A 27025-nucleotide genomic window follows, 5' to 3' on the forward strand; every position below is an offset into this window, starting at 1 on the left:
ATATTGCTGTAAAAGCTAAATATGATTTGCTAAATATAAAAGAGCTAAAAGATTATGAGACATTTGTATTCAATGGTTAAATGGATACACTGAATGAAAGTATGGTCATTAGTAGTAGATTAGTATCTGGGAACTGGGAATGTATCTAAAAAAAAAAAAAAAATATATATATATATATATATATATATATATATATATATATATATATATGTAATAAATGTGACACTTTACAAAAAAAACAGGAAAACATCTCGACTCTAACGTTCTTATGAATAAAATGAGACCATTTATTACACAAGATTTGTTAAGAGCATCTTTTCAGAGTTGAAACTGTTTCATGAAAATCAGGGCATCTTTTTTTATTTATAAGCAAAGGATTGAAAATATGAAAAAATTAAATATCAATGCAATGACAGAAAAACAAAAGTGCTGTGGACAGCAATAATGCCCAATTGTTCAGTGAACTGGCTGCCACACAGACCCTCAGTGGTTTTATTGTGTTCAAGTAAAAAAAAGAAAGAGAATCTATTGAATTAGTGTTTAAGGATCAACAAACATCAATAGTGCATGAGAATTATGAACAAATAGCAATGAATTGCTCCACAGAAACGTTCTACTGAGCAGTAAAAAGCATTCAAAAGTAACAAAAAAAACCCCTAAAAGAAATACATCAAATCAATAAATAAACGTCTTAGTGTTCGATTGTAAACAGTGTTGAAACTAACCTACGGCGAAGAGCTCCGTATTAGCACTGCATCAACTCATGGAAAAAACATAAAAAAAGGAGGATCGCTGGATTTCAGTAGTTTGATGCACACGAGTGCAACTCGGTTGGCAATTCACATTTGCGAACATAGAAACAGAGTAACCCATGTGAGGAACACAGACGCAACAAGAACCACCCATACAGTAAAATTCCAGTTATGACAGCACATCTCAAAGTAAAATATTTCTCGAGATGGACAAAGTGCAGTAATTACTGTAAGCATAACCCCGTCAACTTTGTACATTAAGTCCAAATTAAATGCTCTACACAGTTATTGGACAGATATTTACACAGAGTAGCTCTATGGTTAATTTGCAAGGACCCATAGAAATCACGTACCTTTAACACATTGAAAGTGGTATAAAAGGTTTCGAGACTAGTTTTGTAACACGCCAAAAGAGGGCAGCACGAGGCTGCACGCACAGTCACAGGGAGCACCGATCTTCATAAGTCAGTGTGCCAAAAAAATCAAGTGGTGCTATTCTGAACATGTGCGTTACCATGTCTGCGATTTCATCATGGACAGCGAATTAGAACGAAGAGCGAACATGAAATTCTGCATGAAACTGAGCAAATCTGCCACAGAGACGAAGTTTACTTAACAGATTTGGTTCCTGCAGACTTTACCCTCATCCCAATGATGAAGGTCCAGCTCAAAGGTCACCGTTCTGATACTGTGGAGATCTGCTTGGCACGCTTAGAAATAAAGACTTCCAGGACACATTCCAGTGGCAGGAACGCTGGGAGCGGTGTATTGCTGTGCACAGGGACTGTTTAGAAGGTGATTGTGTGTAAACGTAGATAAATAAAGTACTTTCTTGTAAACAGAGCTAGTCTCGAAACTTTGTGATACCACCTTGTATTCCAACTTTGGTCCTGGAGAACCCCCATGTTCATGAGGCCCACTTCAACTTATAAGCTGATGTGTGTTTGTGTGTTGGAGGAGGGAAAACACCATACTTGACAAGGGGTTTCCAGGTCTGTTAGTGGGAACCTGCGATCTACACCAGTATATAGTACCTACAATAAATGCCTGGTGTAATACAAAGCATTTTTAGTCATGTCTGTATCACCCACTAGGCGGCAGTCTAACACCAAAAAACGGGTCAAACTTGAGGTCTGCTATTGCAATAATGTAGTGCTTTAAAAAAAAAAATCTTAGTGTTACACTGCAACGAACTGACTAAAAAAAACAGTATAAACTTAAATAAAAACCCATTCAACACATCTAATCTAAACCAAAATCCAGTATTTTTGCCTCACAGGCTTTCAATGTATAGCACAATGGTATTTCAGAGTACCAAAGACCCAGATAGAGTTCCATCTTAGGAGGAAAAAAGGAAACTTCTGCAAAACCACATACACAAATACACAAATATGGAGTGTGCTTTCCGAAAACAAGTACTCATTCATTTGCTTATTGCTCTTGTATCCCTCCTTTCGTATCTGTCCTCCGCATATCATGGATAGATGTCATGCAGGGGCATTTTGTGAACGTGAACGTGCATCTCCATTGGGTGCTCGGGGAGACCATCGCGTCTGTAGGTTATCGTCTTCTCGTTGGGGGTCGGCACGTACGACAGGATCTGTGACAAAATGATTTGGAATGTTGAGACAAAATGTGGACGCGTATAATACAGTGCATGTGATGCATTTAAAATATATTTTCATAAAGTATATATAGTGGATGGAGTATATGTATTCTAAAACATTGTTATGAGACCAAAATATAACACGCATTACACATAAATACAATAAACAGAATAGCAATGTTACACTTTCTAAAAGATCTGAAGCTTTTCTAGGATAAATAAATAATAAATAATATTACCACTATGAAGTTGAGTATATGGTATATGGACAGGTGGTAGTTATGAGACATTGGACTTTGGCTTGGAAGTACAGAAGTTTAAATCCCAGCACCACCAAAGCTGCTGGGCCCTTGAGACAGGCCCTTAACCCTCAACTGTTGAGGCCATGTTCACACTAATATGTTTTCGTTTGAAAACAATCATTTTTCTCTCCATGTTGGCCTTCTGTCCACACTGAGACAACGATTTTAGACAATGTAAATATACACTATTGTCAAAAGTTTGCGGCCACCTGGTCAAAAGTGCTTTTTGAGCATCGCATTCCACATTTAGTCTCAATTTATCAGCTTATATTTCCCTCCACTCTTCTGTGATGATGTTCCACTAGATTTTGGAGTGTGCTTCTGGACATTTGTGTTCATCAGCCACAAGGGTGTTGGTACAGTTAGTACAGTTGGTACAGAGATTCATCTCCAGGTCAAGATCTCCAAATAACTCTTCATGACTCTCTGCTCTCCCCTTCAGCCACTGTTTGTAACGTTGGGGTAACAATGGACAATCAACTGTCCTTCACTCCACATGTCGCTAATGTGGCTCGTTCTTGTTGATTTCTTCTCTACAACATCTGAAGGATTTGACCATTTCTGTCCACACAGGCTGCCCAGGTGTTTGTTCAGCTTGGTCATTTTAAGACTGGACTACCGCAACTCTCTGCTGGCAGGTCTTCCCCTGAACGCTATTCGCTTACTGCAAATGATCCAAAACGCAGCTCCAAGACGTGTTCAATCTGCCCAAGTTCTCTCACACCACCCCACTGCTGCGCTCCCCTCACTGGCTTCCAGTAGCTGCACATATCAGATTTAAAACACTGATGCTTGCCTACAAGGCCAAAAATGGACCAGCACCATCTTACCTCTGAGACCTCATCACATCTCGCACTGCACCACGCTGTTCATTACTAGAGACTCAAAGCACTTTTGTACGTCGCCTTGGACAAGGGCGTCTGCAAAATGCCGCAAATGTAAATGTACAGTGCTGATGTAGGTGAGGTGATGAGGCCCAGGGTGGAATCAGTGTTCCAATTCATCCCAAAGGTGTTAGGTAGGGTTGCGATCAGAGCGCTGTAGCAGGCCTCTCAAGATCTCTCTCTCCAAAACATCTAAACAATATATTCATGGAGTTTGCTTTGTGCATGCTGGAACAGGTTTGGGTTCAAGTGAACGTAAAATTTTATTACACCACATCCAAAGACGTACAATCGAGTGCCTCCAGCTTTGTAGTAACAGTTTGGAGAAGAACCACATATGGCAGGAAATTCCAGATGTCCCAATACTTTTGTATGTATAGTGTAGCGTTTTGAAAATGAGTTTATTAGTGTAGACTTAGCCTCAGATGTTAATCGCTCTGGAAAAGGGCTTTTGCCAAATGCCATAAATGTAAATGAACGTATATTCCTTTAACTGCAACAAAGCGTTTATTCCTTGTATAACACCGAAATCTACCAGTAATTATAAATTTTTTTATTGTATTATCGAATCATGTGATACATTTAACGATTTATTGCTGTGCTTAATGATTAGAATATCTGCAAATGATAAATGACTTCCTGTTAGAACTTGCATTATACCAGCTATAAACACTCTCACTTTCTTTAGAAGTTAATAAAGCAGTAAAAAAAATGCAATTTGTTTATCAAGAAACCACAAAACCAAGACATCCTCTGCTCCAATGACTTGTGATGGAAATCCTACGGTTACAGTTCGAACGCTCTTACGCAAGAGACTTTTTAAATTAAATTATCTCTTAGAAGCTAATAAACAACAGCGAGAAAAAAAAATTGTTTTCCTGAGAAAGCACTCTCCATTCTGAAGAACTGACTTTGCTGCAATACTGAATGTTAACACTAAGTGCTTACACTGGAGACTCCATTCTGAAATATGGAATAAATGGAAATAAAAATAAATGTAAAACTTCTCACTGACCGCACACGTATTTATAATGCATCGTGCATCCTGTCATAAATCCCTGTATAAGATTTTGCTATATTAAGTAACATTTACATTTTAGATCATGATCAGCAGATTAATATAAACCTTCCAGTCAGCAATAGTATTAGACCAATCAGAATTGGGAATTCGGCATCGCTGTACTATGAGGAAATCATTGCAAATCATTGTTGCCTAATTTTGTGCGATTGTTTAAATGTTAAATAAACTTTGCCTTGCAGATAAATAATAATTATTATTGTTATAAAGCACCTATAATGTGGATTAGTCCCTATACATGAGCTGTTTCTATAGAAACTATACAGTATTAAAAAGCCCACATTCATATCATATTCAATTGCAGATAAAACTACTGTTATATGCTGTTCTGTCTCACAAACACGCACCTTGTTGCTGTCATCGAACTGCTCGATGACGTGTCCCCTCAGTGACCTGTTCCTCCCGCGGAGCAGCAAACGCATTACAGCCAGGATTCCCAGACCCAGAACCACGGTGAGGAGGAAAACACTGAGGAAGGTTTGAAAGTACCGGTAGCTGGACACGCAATCTGAGGAAAAATGGAGACAAAATAATTTAGTATCAGCATTCTGATCAAATTAAATATACATGCTAACTTCATGATAATGAAGATAAAAGGTGCTTAATACTCGTCACATTACACCGCAGTAAAATTCTTTTTTCGCATATCAGAGTTTAGAGCGCAGGGTCAGCCAAAATACAGCCTGGAGCACAGAGGGTCAAGGGGGGGCCTTGCTTGAGGGCCCAACAGAGGCAGCTCGGCGATTAACAAATATAAAAAAACGATCAAACAACAGGAGACAACAATGATTTTCTCAGATATAGTACAGCGATGCCGAACGCTCAATTCTGATTTGTCCATAACAATCGATCTAATACTCGTGTTGGTTTATATCAATATGCTAGTGATCTATCTTCGCACAGCAAAATCTTGCACAGGGATTAATGACGAGATGCAACAGATATATTAATTATAAATGCACGTGCGATCACAGACACGGGGAAGTTTTTTTTTTATTGATTAAAATTTTATTTAATTGATTTTAAAAGCTTAAATGTTTTAGAAAGAAGTCTCCAGTGTTAGCACAAGTTATTACAACACAGGGAAAAATGTCAGGATTGTGTGCTTTTTCCATAACGTACATTGATGTGCTGTTGTTAATTAGCTTAAAGAGAAAGAAAAACGTGTTTTTAGGAGAGAGGGGGAGAGAGAGAGAGAGAGAGAGAGAGAGAGAGAGAGAGAGAGAGGAGAGAGAGAGAGAGAGAGAGAGAGAGAGAGAGAGAGAGAGAGAGAGAGAGAGAGAGAGAGAGAGAGAGAGAGAGAGAGGAGAGAGAGAGAGAGAGAGAGAGAGAGAGAGAGAGAGAGAGGAGAGAGAGGAGAGAGAGAGAGAGAGAGAGAGAGGAGAGAGAGAGAGAGAGAGAGAGAGAGAGAGGAGAGAGAGAGAGAGAGAGAGAGGAGAGAGAGAGGAGAGAGAGAGAGAGAGAGAGAGAGAGAGAGAGGAGAGAGAGAGAGAGAGAGAGAGGAGAGAGAGAGAGGAGAGAGAGAGAGAGAGGAGAGAGAGAGAGAGAGAGAGAGAGAGAGAGAGGAGAGAGAGAGAGGAGAGAGAGAGAGAGAGGAGAGAGAGAGAGAGAGAGAGAGGAGAGAGAGAGAGAGAGAGAGAAGAGAGAGAGAGAGGAGAGAGAGAGAGAGAGAGGAGAGGAGAGAGAGAGAGAGAGAGAGAGAGAGAGAGAGAGGGAGAGAGAGAGAGAGAGAGTATTAACAGGAAATGGCTTTATTTGTGGACTTCAGTATGAATAGAAAATAAGTGTTATACCACAGTAAGCCTGAATCATCATATAGGAGCATTGGAATGGCTCGATAATAAGATTGATAGGCTTATATCTGTGTACTTGTTCTGATACATAATGGTGACCTTCATAATGGGTCATTACAGGAAGTCCGATTTGATTATTTTGTTGAAACAGCAAGAACATGCTACATCACGTTGTTTTAGGAGATAAAATGTTTTCACACCCGAGATAAACCATCAGAAACTCTGAAAGATAAACTGTGACCTTTATTTCGAAACAAAGAACCAACGAAGGAAAAAACTGACGGTGAAACTTTTAATTAATTCGCACTGAAAAGCAGTACATTTGTTACAGTATGTCATCAGTGAAGATGTACGGAAGAGCTAGACAGCAAGGATCCAATGAATAAGGAACTGGACTGAGCTAAAACCAAGGCACTGATGGAAACTGCAGGAGTGCACTTCATTTTAGCCATTTATAGATCAGTGGCCACCGTCAGCTGCATTATCAGCGATTGCGAAATCCAGTAGGGTTGGTGTCAGGCCAACCCTCCACACACAAAGAGGGTAAAGTAGTGTATTGACATTTGAGCACGTTGCCATGGCGATTTGACAAAAGTGAAAGTAGGGAAGGTCGACCTCATCGGGATAGGACAGGGATGCTCATGCAGGCACGCACACACAGATGCACACAAAGGCCTGCATTGTTTGTAAAAAAACTCAACACCAGGGTATGAACAGAGCCCCTGTGACACTTGTAGGTGAAAATTGACAATGCGACACCATAAAAGAAAAGTGCTCCAAACAACACTCTACAACACACACACACACACAACACACACACACAGTGTGAGATCCGGACGTCATAATGACATCATAATCATCGCACTATGAGAGTGCAATGAGAACAAAAAGGCAGATCGGATTTGTGTTGGCGGTGAATGTCATGCTTTCAGAATAAGTTGGAATATGTGTGTGTGTGTGTGTGTGTGTGTGTGTGTGTGTGTGTGTGTGTGTGAGAGAGAGAGAGAGAGAGAGAGAGAGAGCGAGCGAGAGAGAGGGAGAGAGAGAATATGTGTGAGTGAGTGTGTGTGTGTAAAGTTTTACCCGCATGCCGGCTAATTCGTAGCTGTGGTTGATGTGATGCCATGTCCACATGAAACTTGAAGACACACTGCTCCCTGGTGTGGTACAGACAGTGCTTCCCTCTGGTCAGCTCTGCACGAGATTAACAGCTACATGTAGTTAAAGTTCAGCTTTTTCAACTTTCATATATTCTTGATGCTCATTGGCTGTGTCCATAATGCCATACTTCTACTGGATACTATGCTATACATTGACATTCTGTATATGAAGTGGTAACAAAATGTTTCGTCACATGCCAACAGATGGCAATGCGAGGCTGCACGCACAGTCACAGGGAGCACCGAACTTCATAAATCTGTGTGCCAAAAGATATCGTCCTGTGTATATCAGAAGCTGCGCAACTGGTGCTATTCTCACCACGTCTGCGATTTGATTATAGACAGCAAGTTGTACCCTGTCACAAACTTTTTTATACCACCTCGTATACTGCCGTGTGCAACAAAGGTAACGTCAAGACACTTATTTACTTGTCACATGTACATTACAGGACAGTGAAATTCTTTCTTTGCATATTCCAATAAGGTTAGGAAGCTGGAGCCGGAGCGCAGGGTCGGCCATGATACAACATCCCTGGAGCAAAGAGGGTTGAGGGGCCTTGCTCAAGAGCCCAAGTGTGGCAGCTTACTGCTGTCCTACCACCTCCAACAAATGTCATGTTGTCCACATCTAGCTGTCAGTTGCATAACAAGCTTCCAGAATTCCCCTGTCCTTCATTAGTGGATTTTCATAGTTACTATTTAACAAAAATCAAGTCAGCCTTTAAAGGTCAAAGCCAAACATGAGTCATAAGGCTGCAGGGAACAAATGATTACTTATCCCTAACCCTAACCCATGATTTACTCTTGTTAAATTTTCAGTTTTATCGATACCAAATGGGAAATCCCAAATCTGACAAAACAGCATTTGTAATTTCTAAGTTATTTACGAACAACATAGTGAATTATAGCTCATTATGTGACTGAGACTGATGTCAGCCACTATACAATCTATAATACAATAAAATTTTATACTGTTTGAGTAGATTGTTCATTAATTTGCTTTATACTTGGCTTGGATTCTTTCGTATAACACTTTTATTACACAACTTCCAGTTTGCTAAATACACTACATGGACAAAAGTGATGGGACACCTGACTTTCCCAGCCATATTACATCACAAAGATGGAGGCACACAATTGTATAGGGTGTCTTTGGATACAGTAGCATGAAATTTTCCATTCAGTTGAACTAGGAGACCCAAACTTTTCCAGCATGACAATGCCCTTGTGCACAAAGCAGACTCGGTGAAGATATGGTTTACATAGGCTGAAGTTGGAGATTTTGAGTGGCCTGCTACAAAGCTCAGACCTCAATTCTACTGAACACTTTTGATATGAATTAGAAGGCTGACAGGAACCCTGACCTCTTTACTACATCAGTACCTGACTTATCTAATGATCATGGAGCAGAATGAGCACAAACCTCTAAAAGCACCTTTTAAAATCTAGTGGAACCTCTTCCTAGAAGAGTGGAGGGAATTATAAGAGCAAATTGGAACTAAATGTGGAATGCGATGACCAAAAGGTCCACTTATGACCAGGTACCTGCTAACCTTTGGCAATAAAGTGTAGCCCTCTATGTGTCAAAGCTTAAGAAAATTCCTTGCATTACAGAGTTGAACACAGTACATTCTGCATTCCTGTCATTTAGAATTTTGGCCCTATTTAGTCCGTTGTCTTTGGAGCGCTTCCAGATGTCATGCACTATTATGTCATATCCATATAAAGCCATGACTCATACCATGCGCTGTGCACTAATGTAAACAAATTTCCAGACAGTATGGTAGATCGATGAGATGATGCAGATTCCCAAGTTCCATAAACACATTACACACATACTTCATCATGCTCACATACCCGAAATGTCATCAACATAGACCACCAGTGAAGTGCAGCTTCTGTTGCATTGCAGAGAATCGTTTGCTGCAAAGCCTTTAGACAGGTGACAGTCCACACAGCTCCTGAGACGATGAGGACGAAGATTTAGAGACTTAATCAGAAAAGTTATATGCTTTAAAACAAAAATGATTCCGAAATATTTTTTTAAATATATAAACAAAGACAGCAAGTATGAACAGCATGTGGTACAAAGTGAATATCTGTGCAGCTGAATCCATGATACAGGTTTGTGCACCACTGATCTGAGGTTGTTGCTAATAATAATATACATTTTTATTAACAAGGGATATGCTGTGTGAAATCCAAGGAACTGTATGTGCTTATTTGTGTGGATTACTGTTAGAACGGCCTGCAGGAAGAAGCAAAAGTAAAAGAGAAAGTAAACTACCAGTGTGATTGACAGGAGTTCGAGCAGGTGGTACACTTCTCACAAAAGGGGCCGAAACGTCGGAGGTGATCGCATACACACTTGCCACAGACACACTTTCCGTGGCCACTGCACACCAAGCCATCAGCCGACAAACAGCTTTCCGTGGAGCTGCGGCATCCGCAACTCTCACCAGTCCAGCTGGGCTGACATGAGCACTCCCCTGAGACGCACTGGCCATGTCCTGTTATCACACACACACACACACACACACACACACACACACACACACACACACAGAATGCAGCTGCGTTATCATGTTGGCCCATTGCCAAGTGCAACATGATAGATGAGCTTGATTTAACACTTTTGTCTCAGCTGATCATCTGATTGTATGTATGAACTAAAACGAAAATGTATTAACATTGTACATTTGGCTAGCGATAAGATCCGACATCTTTGAGAATTTGTATGAAATTACAGGGTGGAATAAAAATAAAAAAATACAACAGCACTAATAAACCTGAAGCTGCACTAGCTAGCCTGCTAGCAGACCTGGCTCTTATGTTCTTGACACAACAACATTACTGAGCTGATAACTGAACAGTAATTAGTGTAAGGTCGATAAATATCTTGTTAGCAAACCTAACTTGTTGGTTTTATCTGAATATAAAAACAGTAGTTAGCCTAAAACTAGCTTGCTAGCAGTGTTGGATACTGTGGTCTTGGAACAGTGTAATTAGACTAATTTGTTAGATACAAATAGACTTTATGCTCACATACTGTGTACTATATGAGTAAAGTAGAGTGAATTTTATATATCCTAGATTGTCAGGGAGCATGGTCAGTCATAACAGAGAACATCTGGAGCAGAGGGATTACAAACTCTCTCAAGACTAGCAAGTTGAAAGGGTATTAATAGCTATGCTAGCAAAAATGATGCTATCAAATTGACCTGATTATGTCTGGTTGGCTTATATAATTTATTTTCTGTGTTAAAAAAAAAAAAGTACCTGAGCCAGAAAAGTTAAGGGAATGCCTAGTGTAAAGGCCCGGTAAGGCTTGGCATTTTTTTTTTATGTCTCACACATATACACACCCACACACACCTGCACACATTATCCCCCTTTCATTGGGACAGGAGAAGTCATCCATCTCACAGAACTTTCCGTAGATGGTGCCAAGGTTACTCGGGTCACACACACATGCCCCACAGACACAGGTTCCCCTGCCGCTGCACATCAGGCCTGTCTTTACATCTCGGCAACTGTCCATCAAACTCCTTTCGTCTCCCTCGTCGGCTGGAGCGTCTCCAGAAACACAGAGGGAAGTTTCCGGGTTGTCATGGCAAGGTCCTGCCCCACCACAGCTACATGCACAGGCCTGTCTCACTCGCACAGTCGTGGATTCGTTAAATCCCACAGGTTTCACAACCAGCATAACCTCAGGCCCATTTTCTTTCTGCGGTGAATCATACTTTTCTGGGCATGCACGCATTCCCACTGTGATGTTGAAGAAAACCTTGAGAAAGGACATATCAGATAAGAGCGAAGTCTTAATAAGGAGAATGTGTTAGAGCCCCAGTTCTGGATTAATTGTGCAACATGGTATTGTCCACGTCTAATGTAGCACATATGCTATTAATTATGCCTGTTTTAACTGAGGCAGTTTTAGGGGAACACAGATGCAGATAAAACTGTTGATGAGTGGCATGTGGAAAGGTCTTACCCGCTAAAAGTTTTTTAATAAAATGTTAGTTTCAGACGATTTCATTTAAATTCTTGAGAAGGTAAAATCCTAAACTGGGCGTAAAGCGCAAAAAAATATATTTTTTATGTATAACCTTACAGCCAAACAGAGTATAACAACTAGTTTCCGATTAAGTGTCATGTGTCTCATATCAATAGTGTGTATTATATAAAGGTCATATGATATCAGGATATTGGGCTGTTTCCTATAAATGTGATTGCTGTAATCCACGGAGAACTGTGTAATCGCCTCCTCAAGTACACACCATTCTCCCACAAGACCTTGAAATACACACACACACACATACACACATATTATACCAAAAAATACAGACTCTCTATCAAATGCACTGGATAGAGGTCTCCTGTGCCCGTGGTGTGAAGGAAGCTTTTGTGAAGTGCTCCAAAAATCGGAACAAGGAAAGTCTTGAGAAGGAAAAAAGCAAAACAATGTGGTTCTGATGGATATAAAACTGATTTGCATTTATTATTTTACAAAATAAGTATCCCATACTTTTTGCTTGGGTTGAACATTGGTGCATTTAGTGCTTCCAGCTGCAGTGGATCCGTTTGGGCACACTGCTGTTACACTGACCCAGAATCTGTGAGCTTCGCTGTCCTTGATTTCTATCTCCACTCCGACATCCGATAGGAGTTTCTGAGAAAAGGGAACGTGAGACAAAGATGCACTGCTGTGTCAGTGTGAAAGTGACCATTATTCCAACCTTCAATCAGGCTTTTAAAAATCACGGCGAAGACAGAAGCTCTAAAAATATTTAGTGGCTGAGTGGAGGCATGGTGCAGTGTCACTGCAGTAATTCAGAGCAGTCATAATGCAGGCTTCTGTTTAGCACAATCTGTTCTGAGAAGGATAACAATAGATTGTTGTAACCCCCTGTGGGTTTAATGCATTTCCCTGCAGAATATCAGCCCAAAATCCCTGTTTCCACCACAGAGTCACACAGTAAAACCTTGACCACAATTTACATGTACCCATGAGCAGCTTTATCTGTAAATCCTAAATAAAGGAATGACTGGTTGAAGTAAAATAAACGAGACGATTCTCTGTACAAGGTTAATGAGTAGCTTCAAGTCAGTAAACATGAGTCAAACAGAAACGGAAAGAATGGAGGTTCTTACCTTATATGCATCCACTACTAGGTCTGTAAGATTAGAGGCTTTGGGAAGTAACCTGCCCAGGAAAGTACCTGGAAGCAAAGGCACCAAATCCTTTTCCCAAAAGAGACACAAAAGAAATAGAAAGTCGTTTGATATCTGCACCTGCTGTGAGCCACAGAGTTACTTCATAAAAACTGGTGTAATTTTAATTTCCCTCTAGAAATTACCTCATACCACTTATACTGCATCTCATTCACAGCAAAAACGGAGTAAATACTGTTTTCTAGAAGCTTCTCTGCCAGCTTCCCGATGGTTGGATGCTCCTGAAAGAAGCCAACGAGTTTATATTTTAGCATGCAGTGACAGTAACATGATTAATTCATAATTAATTATATTAAATGAAAAAGACATGGCAACTATAGAACAAATATTTTGCTTTATTTGTAATAGTATTGGCTTCTTTGAGACTGAGCTGACTTAGTATGTTTCATTACCATGTGGGCAGACTGGGAATAAGTGCCATCTTTTAGGTGGCAGTGCCCGTCGTGGGGCACCACGATGCCCGCCAGTTTGCTATCCAGTGCAAGATGAGACGGCTGATCGGTCATGACCAGCAGAAGGTGCTTAGCCTCAGGTCTCCAGCCAATGTCTTTCTGCAAAAATGATAAAAAGAATATGACAAACTGTCTTTCTCCATCTGTGTTCAGTCTGTTTTAATTATAATGCCTTATAAACCCTTTGCATGCATATTTGCACTGAGTAGTTCCAGGCCTTGTTTTCTATTTTCCCTGTTTGATCTGGCTTTCAGTTCTTGGTGGTGGTTTATATCTATATATTAGGGTTCTAACGGAACAAAAAATTTATTTATTATTGGATGCCTGCTTGGTTAAATAATATCTAAAATCATATTTTATAATAATTTAGAAAAATAGAATTAATCAAATTAATGCAATACACTTTTTATTATAATGATTTTATTGCATAATCAATCAAATTGGCACAAATAAAAATTATTAAATAAAATTAAAAAAATGAAAAAAAAAAAAAATGTAATAATTTATATTTGTTAGAGCCCATTTGAGTAATACAGATGTGTGTGTGTGTGTGTGTGTGTGTGTGTGTGTGTGTGTGTTTTATATTTAATATATAATTTTCTAAAGATACGACCTTCTAAACTGTTCTACTTAGTTCAGCAAATGTCTTTGGGCCAAATTGTGATGGCTAGAAGACTGGGTCAGAGCATCTGCAAAACTGCAGCTCTTGTTCAGCAGTGGTCAGTATCTATCAAAAGTGGTCCAGGGAACGAATATATTCCTATACTGACCCAGTGCTCAGTATGTAAGTGTGTCAATAAACTGATTTAAATAAATCACAGTTCGGATAATGACTGCATTCACACTTTGTCCTGCTTCTAACCTTGCGTTAAAGGAACTACTTGGAGTTTGATCAATCTTGTGCAACTTCCCAGAAGGTAAGTCGCTATATTGTACAAGTATCTGAATGATGTCACCTTTAATTGCCCCAGAGTTGAAAATATGACCCTTGTTTAGGGTTATAAAAGCTGTTTAGTTTCTGTTTTTGTCATGAAAAGCAGGCATTGTGTCAGAATAGACTTAGTCATAATCGGAACTGTGATTTATTCAAATCAGTTTATTGACATACTGAGCACTGTGAGAGCACCATGACACAAAACGAACAGAAAGATAAAATGAAGTTGTGCGTAATTAATATGGGTTTAGTCAGATGTAGGAGCTATCAAGGCCGCTATGTATTCAAGGACGTCTCTGAACCATATCGCAGTGATTCATGGAAAATCCCAAAAAGGTGGACACAAAAGTGTCTTTGTTAGTAAAGGCCTAGTCAGCCTGCTAATACATTTCGCACTATTTACTCCTGCCATGAATCACACCCACTTTTGTGCAGAACAACAAAAGAGAGTGAGTGAGAGAGAGAGAGAGAGAGAGAGAGAGAGAGAGAGAGAGAGAGAGAGAGAGAGAGATCTGTTGTTGATGATGTCATGAAAAAAGCAATCTCAGCATTAGTGGCACAGAATGACTTAGGCCCTCAGTATGCTGCATGATGCATCCTTACTAACGCTCTCCTGGGAGGATGCGTACTGCTACATACACATTCCCATGCATTGTTTACGAGCTTGTGCTATGACAGTAGTCTAAAGTTAGCCATCGCATCCTACGACTTAAAAGGAATTGTTTCTGGACCGAGATCAGTCCTCATGCTTGAGTGTACTTTATCTCGCCGTGTTTGTTATAGAGACGTTGGGTTAAATTCCTGACCTGAAAACATAACCGAATAGCGAGTACACAAAAAATAAAAGTCCTCTGGTTTCCAAACACACTCTGCGTGTATTTGAGCAACGATAAAGCCAGGAATTTAAAAAAAAAGTGTTCCATTGAAGTGTAAGTGAGTTGCCTTCAAGCCAACTGAACCAGTTCATCCAACCACAACATAAAAATATTTACAGCATTATGAATGCTTTATTGTACAAACACAATTGTACAAGCTCATCTATCAATACACACACACACACACACACACACACACACTGTATTTACTGGTGTATAGACATGAACTTGTACAGAAACCAGAGAAGCTTATTAACGGATTATCTGCTTACTTCCAGCTTCTGTAGTGTACGTGTGTGTGTGTGTGTGTGTGTGTGTGTGTGTGTGTGTGTGTGTGTGTGTGTGTGTAAGAGATTAGCATGCCCAAACACTACGACATATTTGCCTAATCTCACTTCTAATGGAAGTCTATGGGCAGGTACATCGATAAATGTGTATGTGAAGCTCCTATGTTTATAGATCACTTCCATAAATACTGAAATCAATCATATTTGGATTATTTATACTTTAGAGAACGTACTTTCTCAGAGGTGGTTCTGTGTTGGCAATGTAGCTTAATTAAAACACAGAAGTGCCTCCGACTGATCCAGCATGAGGAACACAAAACCCTCAGGAAAGCTTATCCATTTTTACTTGAGAATTTCAAAGCTGGATGAGAGGAAAATATTTAAGTGATTTACAGTTAATCCTCTTTTAATTTCACCTTCCTGTCTTGTTAGCAAAATAAAGCATATACAGTACTGAGTTTATGCATTTTCCTTCTGCTTCTCAGCATATGGTTCAGTAAATACACGGAAATCCACTGTCCAGGGTTCCGACACATTTTTCACTTCAATATTCCATACTTTTAATTTCCTCAAATATGCAGACTTTTCCTAAATATTTTAAGAGCATATTCAACATCTGAAATAATGATCTTAAATTCCAACTACAGCATGTGTTAATTCACAATCTCTCTAATGTATGTCAAGAGTCAGAATCTCTGATGTTTTCCATGTGTTTAAGCTGCACAGTCGAGGGCAACTGTCATGGCAACTGCTGCCTCACAACAAAACAACCAATCACAAACACAAAAACACAAAAACAAACAAACAAACAAATAAATGAATAAACACACCTTTTGATCATGTCCACACTAATAGATTTTTGTTTGAAAACGCTTTTTGTTTCTCTCTGTTTTCGCCGTCTGTCCACGCTTAGACGGCTTTTTCATTCAATGAAAACACAGCTTTTTGAAAAACGCTCGCCAAAGATTTGAAAATGTCTTGTATTATTCGTAACCCTTATTTTTATGCTTTATAGTTATGCTTCATACTTTCAATATACTTTTATACTTTTTATACTTTATTTTTATATTCTATTTCTATTTCCATGTTTAAATGTTGGACAGTCACTAAAAGCCTTTCACTACATGTCGTACTCTGAATGAATGTGTATGTGACGAATAAAATTTGAATTTGAAAAGTGTGGACACCGAGAGCTTTTTGATGAAAACGCCATTTTTAAATGTCTTCTTCTTTCGGCTTCTACCATTAGGGGTCGCCACAGCGGCTCATCCGTCTCCATACCCCCTGTCCTCTACATCTGCCTCTTTCACACCAACTACCTGCATGTCTTCCTTCACCACCTCCTCCTTGGCCTTCCTCTTTTCCTCCTTCCTGGTGGCTCCATCCTCAGCATTCTCCTACTGATATTCCCATGTCTCTCCTCTGCACATGTCCAAACCATCTCAATCTCGCCTCCCTCACCTTGTCTCCAAAACGTCCTACATGCGCTGTCCCTCTAATAAACCCATTTCTAATCCTGTCCATTGTACTCACTCCCAACGAAAACCTTCATACATCTACATTTATAATAAATATTTATTTTTACCTAAATTTTATCATTTAGAAAAACAAATAGGTGAATAGTATAGAAACAATTTTTTTCAATATTCATTTTTTTTCCAAAAATACATAGGAACCCTGACTTTCTGTAAGAACTACTTTTCTAGGGCACGTTCGGTGTTAGCAAAGTAGCTTAATAAAAAATCAGAAGTGCCTCTGTCTGATCCAGCACGAGGAACACAAAACCCTCAGGAAAGTTTGTCCATTGTTGCTTGAGTATTTCAAAGCTGGATGAGAGGACTTGGCAGATGACTTTATGCAAAGTGATTCACAATTAAGACATAATACAATCCAGCTGTGCTAGTCATATGTGAGTGTGTGTGTGTGTGTGTGTGTGTGTGTGTGGTATGGTTGTGTTTCCAATCCTGCTTCCTCCTGAAATTATTTGTCCTCTGTCCTTATTACTTTCTTTTTACTATCTTGGTTTTCTTAGATGTAAATGCTATAAATATATCGGCATTAAACAAGCATTGTGAACACTCTCACTGTACTGAGCATGGACTTGACTTTCTCATTCCTCGTGTCAAATGCAACCCCTAATTCGAACTACATTCAGTAGATCAGAATCTCCTGATAATACTATGATGATATTTATACCACTACCCATTTTGTGCTATTTTATCCAAATGCTGGCGTTTGAATCTCATGAGTGCGGTTACTGCAGTTACTTTAATAACCGTAGGAAAAGGAGCCAGACCTCACAGCTCTCTCAGGCCTCCATGGTAACACGATTGGGACGTCAGACGCTCAGGTTTCAGTGTTTACCTGACACACAGCTGCTTGCAGCATGGCGTCAAAGCCTCCCTCTGGTGTATCCATGTTCCCGGAGATCCTCTGCTGCTGAATGACATGCTTGAACTCTGTCATGTTGTCGGTGATGGGCAGGACATGGATGAAGCCGTGGGCTGGCCGGCAATTGACCTCATAATCTCTAGAGTGAGAATGAAGAAAAAAAAATGTAATGAAAGCAAAACAGTAAAAAAGAATGAAGAAGAGAAGAGTGTGAAGAGGGGGAAAGGGGGGGTGGGGGCGGGTGGAGTGAAACGACATAAACAACGTCGACAGGCAGTATAAGGGAAAAAGATTACATGAGCCTCTTCACTGCAGATTCCCACATTACAACAGATGAGATCATCATGGAATGTGCTGGTCTTCCCCGGGTCTACTTTGGGGGGGTCATGAGGTTAGTAAACTAAGCGGTGGCATTTTTCTGTAACGTAAAAAAAAAATTCACTCTGCAACGCTTAAAATAAATTGACCCAGACTCTTTGGAACGTGCGGCTACACAGTAGCCACTTTCTGAGCAGGAACTAATCTTTGGCCAGAACATCTGAAATATACCTAAACCGGTCTTCCATTTGATCACGTTCACGCTCTTAAGTATACAATTAATGCCCGAAATGTCATACACAAACGATCAGCCTTATTAAGACCACATCCATTACTATTCTCAGCTTATCAGAAGCATTGGCAGACGTTTCAAGTACAACAACAACACCAGGGTTTTTATAAGCACTGTCTTTTAGCACACACTATGGTCACTTTATGGTTTCTTTACGGTGTATGGTTGGACACCTCTCCTTTTTTTCAAGCATAGTTTGGACTGATAGCTGTTCTGCCTCCCAGTCAGGGGAACAAAATGTCTGTATTCTCCCCACAGTGTTGGATGGAGGTGTAAAACCTGTACCTTTACATTAAATATGTGCCCTTTTACATATCACTTGCATACGGTAGAAACTGTAGAATCTATATACATGGTTTACAATAGCCACCGGACACTTGGGGCAGGATGAGGGTCTCCTGCTTGAATGGTGGCTAGTTTAAAAAAAATCTACTCAAAAACGTTAAAATTTTTATTACAAACATTTGTAACCTTAGCCTAGTAAAACATACAAGGCCTTTTATTTGACGTGAATGGATTTAAAATACTCACCATTCACCTGGCAGAAAGCAAGAGTGCCACATTAGGGCAATATTTATAGGGGAAACTCAAGAGGGGAGAAGGGACTCTAATGGAAGATGAAAAATGGAAGGAAGGGGCGGGGCTTCCAGACTGCAAGTTTATATTGGAGAGTTTGAAACATATACGCAATAGCTAGAATCACGTCAAATTTCTTTTATGATAAAAAGGCTGAATTTTTGGAGTAAATATTTGCCATTACTACGCTAAATGTGTGAAGGCTGAACACAACACTACCTTTGGCTGATGGTGTTGCAGGTAAAAACAATTCCATGAACTGAAATATTTCTCTTTTTCAAGAATCAGATATTCTAAAATATGTGAAGGTCCGCTTAACTCCAAGAGTGAAAAATGTGAAAATGATATATGAAAGTTCCCATTCTTACTTTTGCCCATTTTGTATTCTTGAGTATAGTCGCTAAATTAAATAGGAATGATATTCATTGCATAAAGAAATCACACCAAGACTTCTTTAAGCAGATTATTTTTTGTTACTATTTGTTACACAGACCCTTTACATGATCTTGAGAGTAAGACATCATACAGAAGATGGAAAAGCTAATAAAAATGATTGACTGCCAAAATTCGGCCACAGCAACTGCTGTGTTCCTCAAATGCTTTCTCCATATACACATACACACATAGCTCTAGATCTTTTATCTGCTCACTTGTAAGTGAAATAATGGGAGAATATCACACACCTGGCCACTGAACAGCTGAGATGCCCAATAACTATCCCATTACTTTCGTTCGCTTAGAAATGGAGCACATGTAAAACGTGATGTGATTATTACAATTTGTTCATAAGTGTCCAAATATTTTTGCACCTGACTGTACACATTCTTTAATTATAATCTGGCTTTCAATTTACATCATCATAGAACTTCCCCTTACGTAAGTCCACTTATTCAAAACCCCCGAGTCAGAGTCTGGTATGAAACAAGATGCTAGCTTCCCCAGAACTATTCATCCTCAACCCCCTAACAACAGCACGATACACAGCACACATGCCTCAAGAACAGATCGAGTGCTCCTTGACGAAGATTCCACAAGGGAAGTGGCAGCACAGGGATTAAGACATTGGCACTTCTGATCAAAAGGCTATGAGTTTAAATAGCATCACTGCCACGCCACCAATGCTGGACCCTTGAACAAGAACCTTAACCTTCAACATGCTCAAGTTGTATAAATGAGATAAGCGTAAGTTGTTGTGGACAAGGATGTCCGCCAAATGCCATAAATGTAAATATAAGTCTCTGGAACTCTATAAGTCTCAGATAAAACTTTGACATTAGTGGTGAAGGGTGATGTTCATAAGAGAGTTACAGTGGGTTGAGAGAGAGAGAGAAGTTAGGTTGAGATTTGGTACAAGTTAAGGTCAAAGCATAGCATATTATCTTCCACCTTTTAGTGAACTCTTACACATGGGTGGAGTCATACTGGAAGATAACAGTTCCATCGGGATAGAATTATTAAATGTTAATAATCAGATAAGGCTCATTGGAGTTAAATCGAAAAGCTAGAGTACAGCCAAACCACAAATAAACAAGTAAATAGACAGACAGACAGACATGTAGATGTGTTAAATGTAGGTCATGTTTTTAACAGTTTTCCAGATAACTGGACTTTGCCTAGTTTGTTTCAGGTGACTAATCAAGCCATTGGGAGTGGGAGGAAAAAAAAACATTGCTCATCCTGCACTTGCTTCCTAATTGCTTTACTCTCTGACGTAGACAGTTTCCCTACTAAATCTCTGCTTTGAAATAAACACAAATAGTGACTGAGCAGACCTGGTTTATCATATTCGTCTTTAAACTGGTAAACATCAGCGATATGTGATTATATGGGTCAGTTCCTAAGCAAACATCAAGTCTCAGCTACACAAAAATGATGAACCCAAAGCTAGGATTCTGGAGGACTGAGAATGAGAGCAACCGTTTCAGAAACCATGCTTACCTGCAAGGGTTACTGATTTTCGAAGGATGCACATCAATATAGGGAGAAACTGGCTTGTCCACAAACGATCCGAAACCCACTTGGAAATCGCTGGAATGTTCTTTCATACGGTGGGAAAGGTTCACACCGACAGTCTTCAGCTGGTCCAAGTTATCCTGCATGGAGGCTGAGACATCCACCAGGTAGTACAGGTCTACTGGATACAACTCCAACTGCGTCACTTCCACGGTGAAGCTTGCCTCACTGCCTGAGACAGGAAGTGATATCATTACCAGATGATTTTTCGAAAGCGGGTCTCAGTGGTATAATGACGAAACACGCCGATGAGCACAAGCGAACAGGAATTGAAACTAGAATGAGAATTAAATTCAAAAGGGGTTAGAATCTTTCTGTTCCTTACCTGGCAGCAATTGGATGGAGATGTCTTGAGGAGACACCTGTGAGCTGCTTAGTTTCATGTTTAGCTCCACTTGAACTCCAGGATTCTCAATAAATTCCTCCCTGCATCCTTTAAGCATAAGCTGAGCAACAGAATCACACCTCTTACTACTGGGTACTCCATCTAGGAAGCTCTGTCACAGCAAAAATACACACATGTTGTACAGATCAAACATATGGAAGCAGATAGTGTTTTGCCAATAACCAGAACAACATATAGTTTATGTGGGTTTTTTCCTTTGATGATACAGCACTGGGTAGCAGATGTGTTTTTGCGCTGTAAGACATTACTTTTACAGTCTATTATGTAATTATATTGACCTCTGACTGGAAGGACAGTCCGATCGATTTAAAAGCGTTTGAAGTATTGCTAAGCCAAGTGCTGAGTGGCAGTGAGATTCAAAGCCTTTGAGCCAGGAACTTTGAACTTGGACCAGAGTGGTTTCTGTGGGTGGCAGTGGAAGAGATCTGAGATATATACAGTAAGTGGGTGTCCATTCAGTGCGAGCAGTGTTTAAAATCCAAGTCTGTACTTTATAGAAAGCCAATGAAGAGATGCCAGAACATGAGAGATATAATCTCTCTTCCTAATTCCAGTTAAAAGACCTGCGTTAACAGCATTCTGGAGAAGTCGCACTGGGAAGAAAAAAAAAAACATATTCCAGTCCAACGCAGGAAACCCACATAACAACCACCACATATTTCCAAATATGCTGCTAAATCAGTATAATAGACTGCAGTGGTGGACAAGTAAATGTAATTCTTTACTGTAGTGAAGTAGCTTTTTTTGCGTATCTGTTATTTACTGAAGTATTTCTATTTGGGGAGACTTTAACTTCACTACGTTTCAAAGTCAAATATCTTACTTTTTAATACATTTTGTGAAAATCGGACGTGTTTGAGTTGTTAATATCATTCTATTAATAAATCGGTGTGCTGAGAGTCACATTAGAGTCTTTCCATCTAAGCCTAGTTGATTAAGCAAAGAATCTTGTGACAAAAAATGGTAATAGGAACATTACTGCCCTAATAAATCATAGTACTTTGGGCACTTAATTACATTTGAAGGCAAATACTTTTGTACTTTTACTCAAATGTAAAGTTTAAAGGGACACTTACTTTTACTGGAGTCACATTTTACATACTATATCTCTACTTTACCTCAAGTACATGTTTTGTGTACTTTGGTCCACCACTGGTCGTCTGATTGCATGAGCAAGCAGACAATGAGGATTGGTTGGTTTTGTATCAGGAAAAGGAATTACACTTGGCCAGGCAGCAGTAGTATCTAGTAGTACCTTAGGATTCAATGTCATGATCTCCATATGATTGGGCAAACCTGATATATTTTTACCTGTACGTAATGAAGCTGCCATGCAAGCAACATTGTTTACATATAAGCCTGTGTATCTTGTTTTACATCTGAAGTACTATATTATTTGTCAAGGCTGATCAGCGCCGAAATCAGTTTTTATACCAAGAAGTTGAGAGTGAAGTTGATTTTAGACGGCGAGGGCAGTATTTTAATCAGACACACAATCTTCAAACACAAAAATTCCCAAGCCGTACTGAAAATAGTTGCTTTTTTTTGGTTATGAATCAATTCAACATTCAACAGACCAAAGAGGATTGAATTTTCAATCATTCTGCTACCGAACAAATTTGAACATCAGCCATCCATTACAGAGATCATCAATCTTATTTGTAAAGATCTGGTGTAGCTGCAGGCTTGTATTCCACCCAAGCAGGAGCCATATTTCCTGATCAGCTGACAGCGAAAATAACACTGATGAAATAGGTGGAATCGAGTGTAACTGGAATGAAAATCCGCAGCCACGCTGCTTCTTTGCAGATAAAAATGAAGGTCCATGATCTATCCCAATAAATCTGTTAGATCCTGGATCCATCTTGGTCTAGAGAAAGCTCATTTAGCAACTCTGACAAAGTCAGCCACATCGTCAACAAGGTTGAAATGAAAATTTGGGATGAAATATACAGTACAGACCAAAAGTTTGGACACACCTTCTTATTCAAAGAGTTTTCTTAATTTTTTTATGACTATTAAAATTGTAGAGTCACACTAAAGGCATCAAGGGCTATTTGACCAAGAAGGAGAGTGATGGGGTGCTGCACCAGATGACCTGGCCTCCACAGTCACCGGACCTGAACCCAATCGAGATGGTTTAGGGGTGAGCTGGACCGCAGAGTGAAGGCAAAAGGGCCAACAAGTGCCAAGCATCTCTCGGGGAACTCCTTCAAGACTGTTGGAAGACCATTTCAGGTGACTACCTCTTGAAGCAAATCAAGAGAATGCCAAGAGTGTGCAAAGCAGTAATCAAAGCAAAAGGTGGCTACTTTAAAGAACCTACAATATGACATTTTTCAGTTGTTTCACACTTTTTTGTTATGTATATAATTCCACATGTGTTAATTCATAGTTTTGATGCCTTCAGTGTGAATCTACAATTTTCATAGTCATGAAAATAAAGAAAACTCTTTGAATGAGAAGGTATGTCCAAACTTTTGGTCTGTACTGTATATATATAAAAAACCCTGCATTGGTCAGAGAGAGAGAGAGAACAAATAATAAAATATTCTTTCAGCTAATCACTGAATCGTTGGAGGGTAAACCACAACTCCCCAGTCGAGTTCCCTTCAGAAATCCCACCATCCCTCCCTCATCAGTTCCGCACCTGACCACACACTACAAAGGCAACTGGATCTTCTGACCAAAAAAACTGGTGTGTATGTGTAGTGATAATCAGCTCTTTTGTTTTTTTTATAATCTAATACAACTTTCCATGAAACAAACTACAACCGACATGATCATTTTCCTACTATACTGATTGATATAGTACGCTGTTATAAAGTGTTAACAATAGAAATAATAAAATAGGTCACTGGAAAAAAGAAATGGCAGCAAAGGTGGCCTTCCCCAGACAAGCCATTGTTTTTTTCTACTTAGTTATGGGCTGTACAGAGATTTTCGAGACAATGTGGATGATGGAACAAGTAGCCATGAACTTTCCATCAACAAATGACTAAACTGCGTTATTGATCCGAGCGTATGCGCGTGTGGGAGTTAAAAGGTTGCTAAGAATAAGCCTTACCACAAGTAAAGGTACCACAGAGTGTAGTATGTCTTTCATCATGCACCTTTTTTTTTTCGCAAGGTCAGAAAAATCCGTCAAAGTGTGAAGCCCTATCTCTCACACCCAGATTAGTGGGCAGTCACGGTCTGTGTGTGGGCTGGGAAAGCACCTGACTTTGCAGCCTCTGTTTACAGACTTCGGAGCCCATTTAAATAGGTTCCCACGGCCACTCCAGCACTAAGCAGCTTGTTTAAGAGGCTGCTGGGACTTGAAGGAGATTTAAGGGCCAGCAAACCAAGTGCTGGATGAAGGAGCAACGGTACAACGGGGGTTCTTCAGGGTTATCAGACTAAACCCTGCAGTAGCTGATTAGAAAGTTTTAAAAAAATCCCTGAGTACCAAGACAGAGAGCTCATTGTTGAAGTCTTCACATTACCTTCTGAAAGCACCAGGCGCAATCTGGTCCACGGCTCAGGCATTCTTGACACGTCATGGCAAGTGGTGATCCACACTTATTATCAGCTGCAGTATGGGAACAAAATGTAGACACCAAATGAGGAAAACTTGATATGTTTTCGAGAAACTTTCTTAATCATCGAAGCCAATATTCCAGGCCATGCTCTGCTCAACACACCTTAATTAAATACCTCGTTACCTCAGTAACAAGCACATTTTGAGCTTAGAACTGGTGAAAGAAATAGAACATTTGTGTAGAATGTTAATTGAGACCTTTGATGAGTCTAAACATGCATAGACACAGAATGTGGCCACGTTGCAGATAAATACAGCACAGAAAGTAGCACTGCCACCTCCAGGCTTCCTGATCTGGTTGGATTACTTCAACATGTCTCCGGGTCGCTGTTAGGTTCCTCTGGGTTATCTGGTTTCCTCCAAAGTAGGCAAACTGGTTACTTTAATATGGTCATATAGTAAATGAGTGTGTTTATTTGCATGTTCGTGTACTGTGATGTATTCAGGGTGTATTCTGTCCTTATGCCAAATTTTGCTGGGATGTGTTCCTGACTCACTACAAAGCTGACCAGATCTAGACCACGAAATCTATTATAGATGGAACAAATGAACGTAGTTAACATGTATGTTTCGACTACATATCAATGATCCTATACAATTTAGGTCAGCTGATCATCCCGAATCATTATATAAAGCTGCAAAAATTATTTCTGTTCGGGTAGGAAATAAATTAGTTAATAAAAATTTAAGGACTTCATGCACTGTCATTACATCAGCATTATTTCCCCCCCAATTAGTCATTTCAGAGATGCATGACCCCCATATACACACACACACACACACACACACACACACACACACACACACACACACACACTATACCACTGGTTAGATGTTTCCTATTGATAATAAACACAAAGTATGTTTTTGGGCTGTTGTTTAATTCAGTACATTGTTCCAAATTATTATGTAACAATAACTAGAGTTAATAATCCTTATTTCTGTCTCGTCCCTCAACTCTTCTTCTCCCTTTCTGTCGGGTTAAACATGCTCCTGATGTTCCAGTGACCACCGATCCTATCCTGCTCTGGACCCACCTAACATCCTACCTCTGGGTTGAATTCTTCTCATTTAGATACCATGAGATGATCTTCCTGAGCAACTCAATGCCAAGGATTTGGATTTTTTTTGGAGATTAATAAACAAAGTCTGCTCCAGTGAACAGTTCTGCATTTAGCACAATGATGGAACTGTAATGAATGGACATTCGGTGATGAGGATGAGGATGAGGATGAGTTCTCTTCAGAGTACTTACTAGGTTTCTTACTCTTAACATCTGAGGGTGTTTTTTCTTCTCAACACTGTTTCACACATTAGAGATTAATATATAAATGTATGTTTTATAAGCTCTTTAATTCTGCTTTAGGACAGTGTGTATTGTATCTCTATGAAGCTGCTTTAGGGACCATGTGCACGGTTTAAAGCGCTTCATAAATGAAAGCTAATTGAAATAATTCGAAAGAAAATGTGTCACTTTGTTACTCACCCGAGTGAGAGGATGCGAAGGCGACCAGGGAAACGAGCACGGCGGTGCGGAGAACCAGGTTACAGTGTTGAAGCAAACCGGGACTCATAGCAGCACCGGAGAACGGAGAGATTCCGCGCCAGGTAGTTTCTCTCACTCGAGACCGGGACCGAGACTTCTGCAGGAAAATCGCCAGACTCGTGTGAAACAAAAGGCCGAGCGGTGAGCTTTTCAAGCCGCAACAGTAACACATTTACCTCCGGTAACCGGTTAAATCCCCAGAAAACGGCGTCCGGTCAAATCGGGGAAAGAAGGAAAACACCGAAGCCTGCTGTGTTCGGGCCGAGCGCTCGCGCAGGACCAGAACCAAAGTCCGCAGCGTTCCTCCATTTAGCCCGAACGCACGCGCAGGTGGTGGTGACCGGCAGGGACCGGCGGCGCGGCCATCAGCGTGCACCCGGTCACGGAAATGAGCAGCGGCGGCGACGATGATGATGATGATGATGATGAAGGTGATCGCGGTCTTCCACGTCGTTGGTCATGTCGCGCGCGCGCTCGCCCGGGTTGTTTGAAAGTGAGGCTGTACGCGCGCCTTTATTCGCGAGCGCCATGGTAACGCGGTGCCC

General features: G+C 40.1%; 1 protein-coding gene across 3 annotated transcripts; it reads right to left on the reverse strand.

The window, feature by feature from the left end:
• Positions 1-478: 478 nt before the first annotated feature.
• On the reverse strand, positions 479-27025 carry itgb8 (integrin, beta 8). 3 transcript variants are annotated; one of them, XM_046835043.1, is made up of 16 exons: positions 26657-27025; positions 26421-26574; positions 24840-24925; positions 21274-21445; positions 20874-21120; positions 17723-17888; positions 13203-13361; positions 12936-13031; positions 12730-12819; positions 12104-12247; positions 10951-11362; positions 9863-10085; positions 9433-9536; positions 7499-7609; positions 4970-5130; positions 479-2352 (listed from the first exon to the last, which is right to left on the reverse strand). In XM_046835043.1, exons 2-16 carry the CDS (start codon positions 26506-26508, stop codon positions 2227-2229), a joined length of 2385 nt encoding a protein of 794 aa, XP_046690999.1. In that variant the 5' UTR covers positions 26509-26574; positions 26657-27025; the 3' UTR covers positions 479-2226. The 3 variants fall into 3 exon arrangements, with proteins under 3 accessions (XP_046690999.1, XP_046690998.1, XP_046691000.1); XM_046835042.1 differs by having other exon boundaries at positions 26421-26577; XM_046835044.1 differs by lacking the exons at positions 24840-24925; positions 26421-26574; positions 26657-27025 and having other exon boundaries at positions 20874-21116; positions 21274-21415.

The sequence above is a fragment of the Silurus meridionalis genome, chromosome 22, assembly GCF_014805685.1.
Source record: "Silurus meridionalis isolate SWU-2019-XX chromosome 22, ASM1480568v1, whole genome shotgun sequence".
Classification (NCBI taxonomy): Eukaryota; Metazoa; Chordata; class Actinopteri; order Siluriformes; family Siluridae; genus Silurus; species Silurus meridionalis.

Coding starts and splice junctions, on each gene's coding strand:
- itgb8 (XM_046835043.1), bottom strand. CDS start 26,508: ATGAGTCCCGGTTTGCTTCAACACTGTAACCTGGTTCTCCGCACCGCC. Junction 21,446..24,839: donor GCGCCTGGTGCTTTCAGAAG/GTAATGTGAAGA, acceptor TTGCTGTGACAG/AGCTTCCTAGATGGAGTACC. Junction 5,131..7,498: donor ACGAATTAGCCGGCATGCGG/GTAAAACTTTAC, acceptor ATTTTTCCTCAG/ATTGCGTGTCCAGCTACCGG.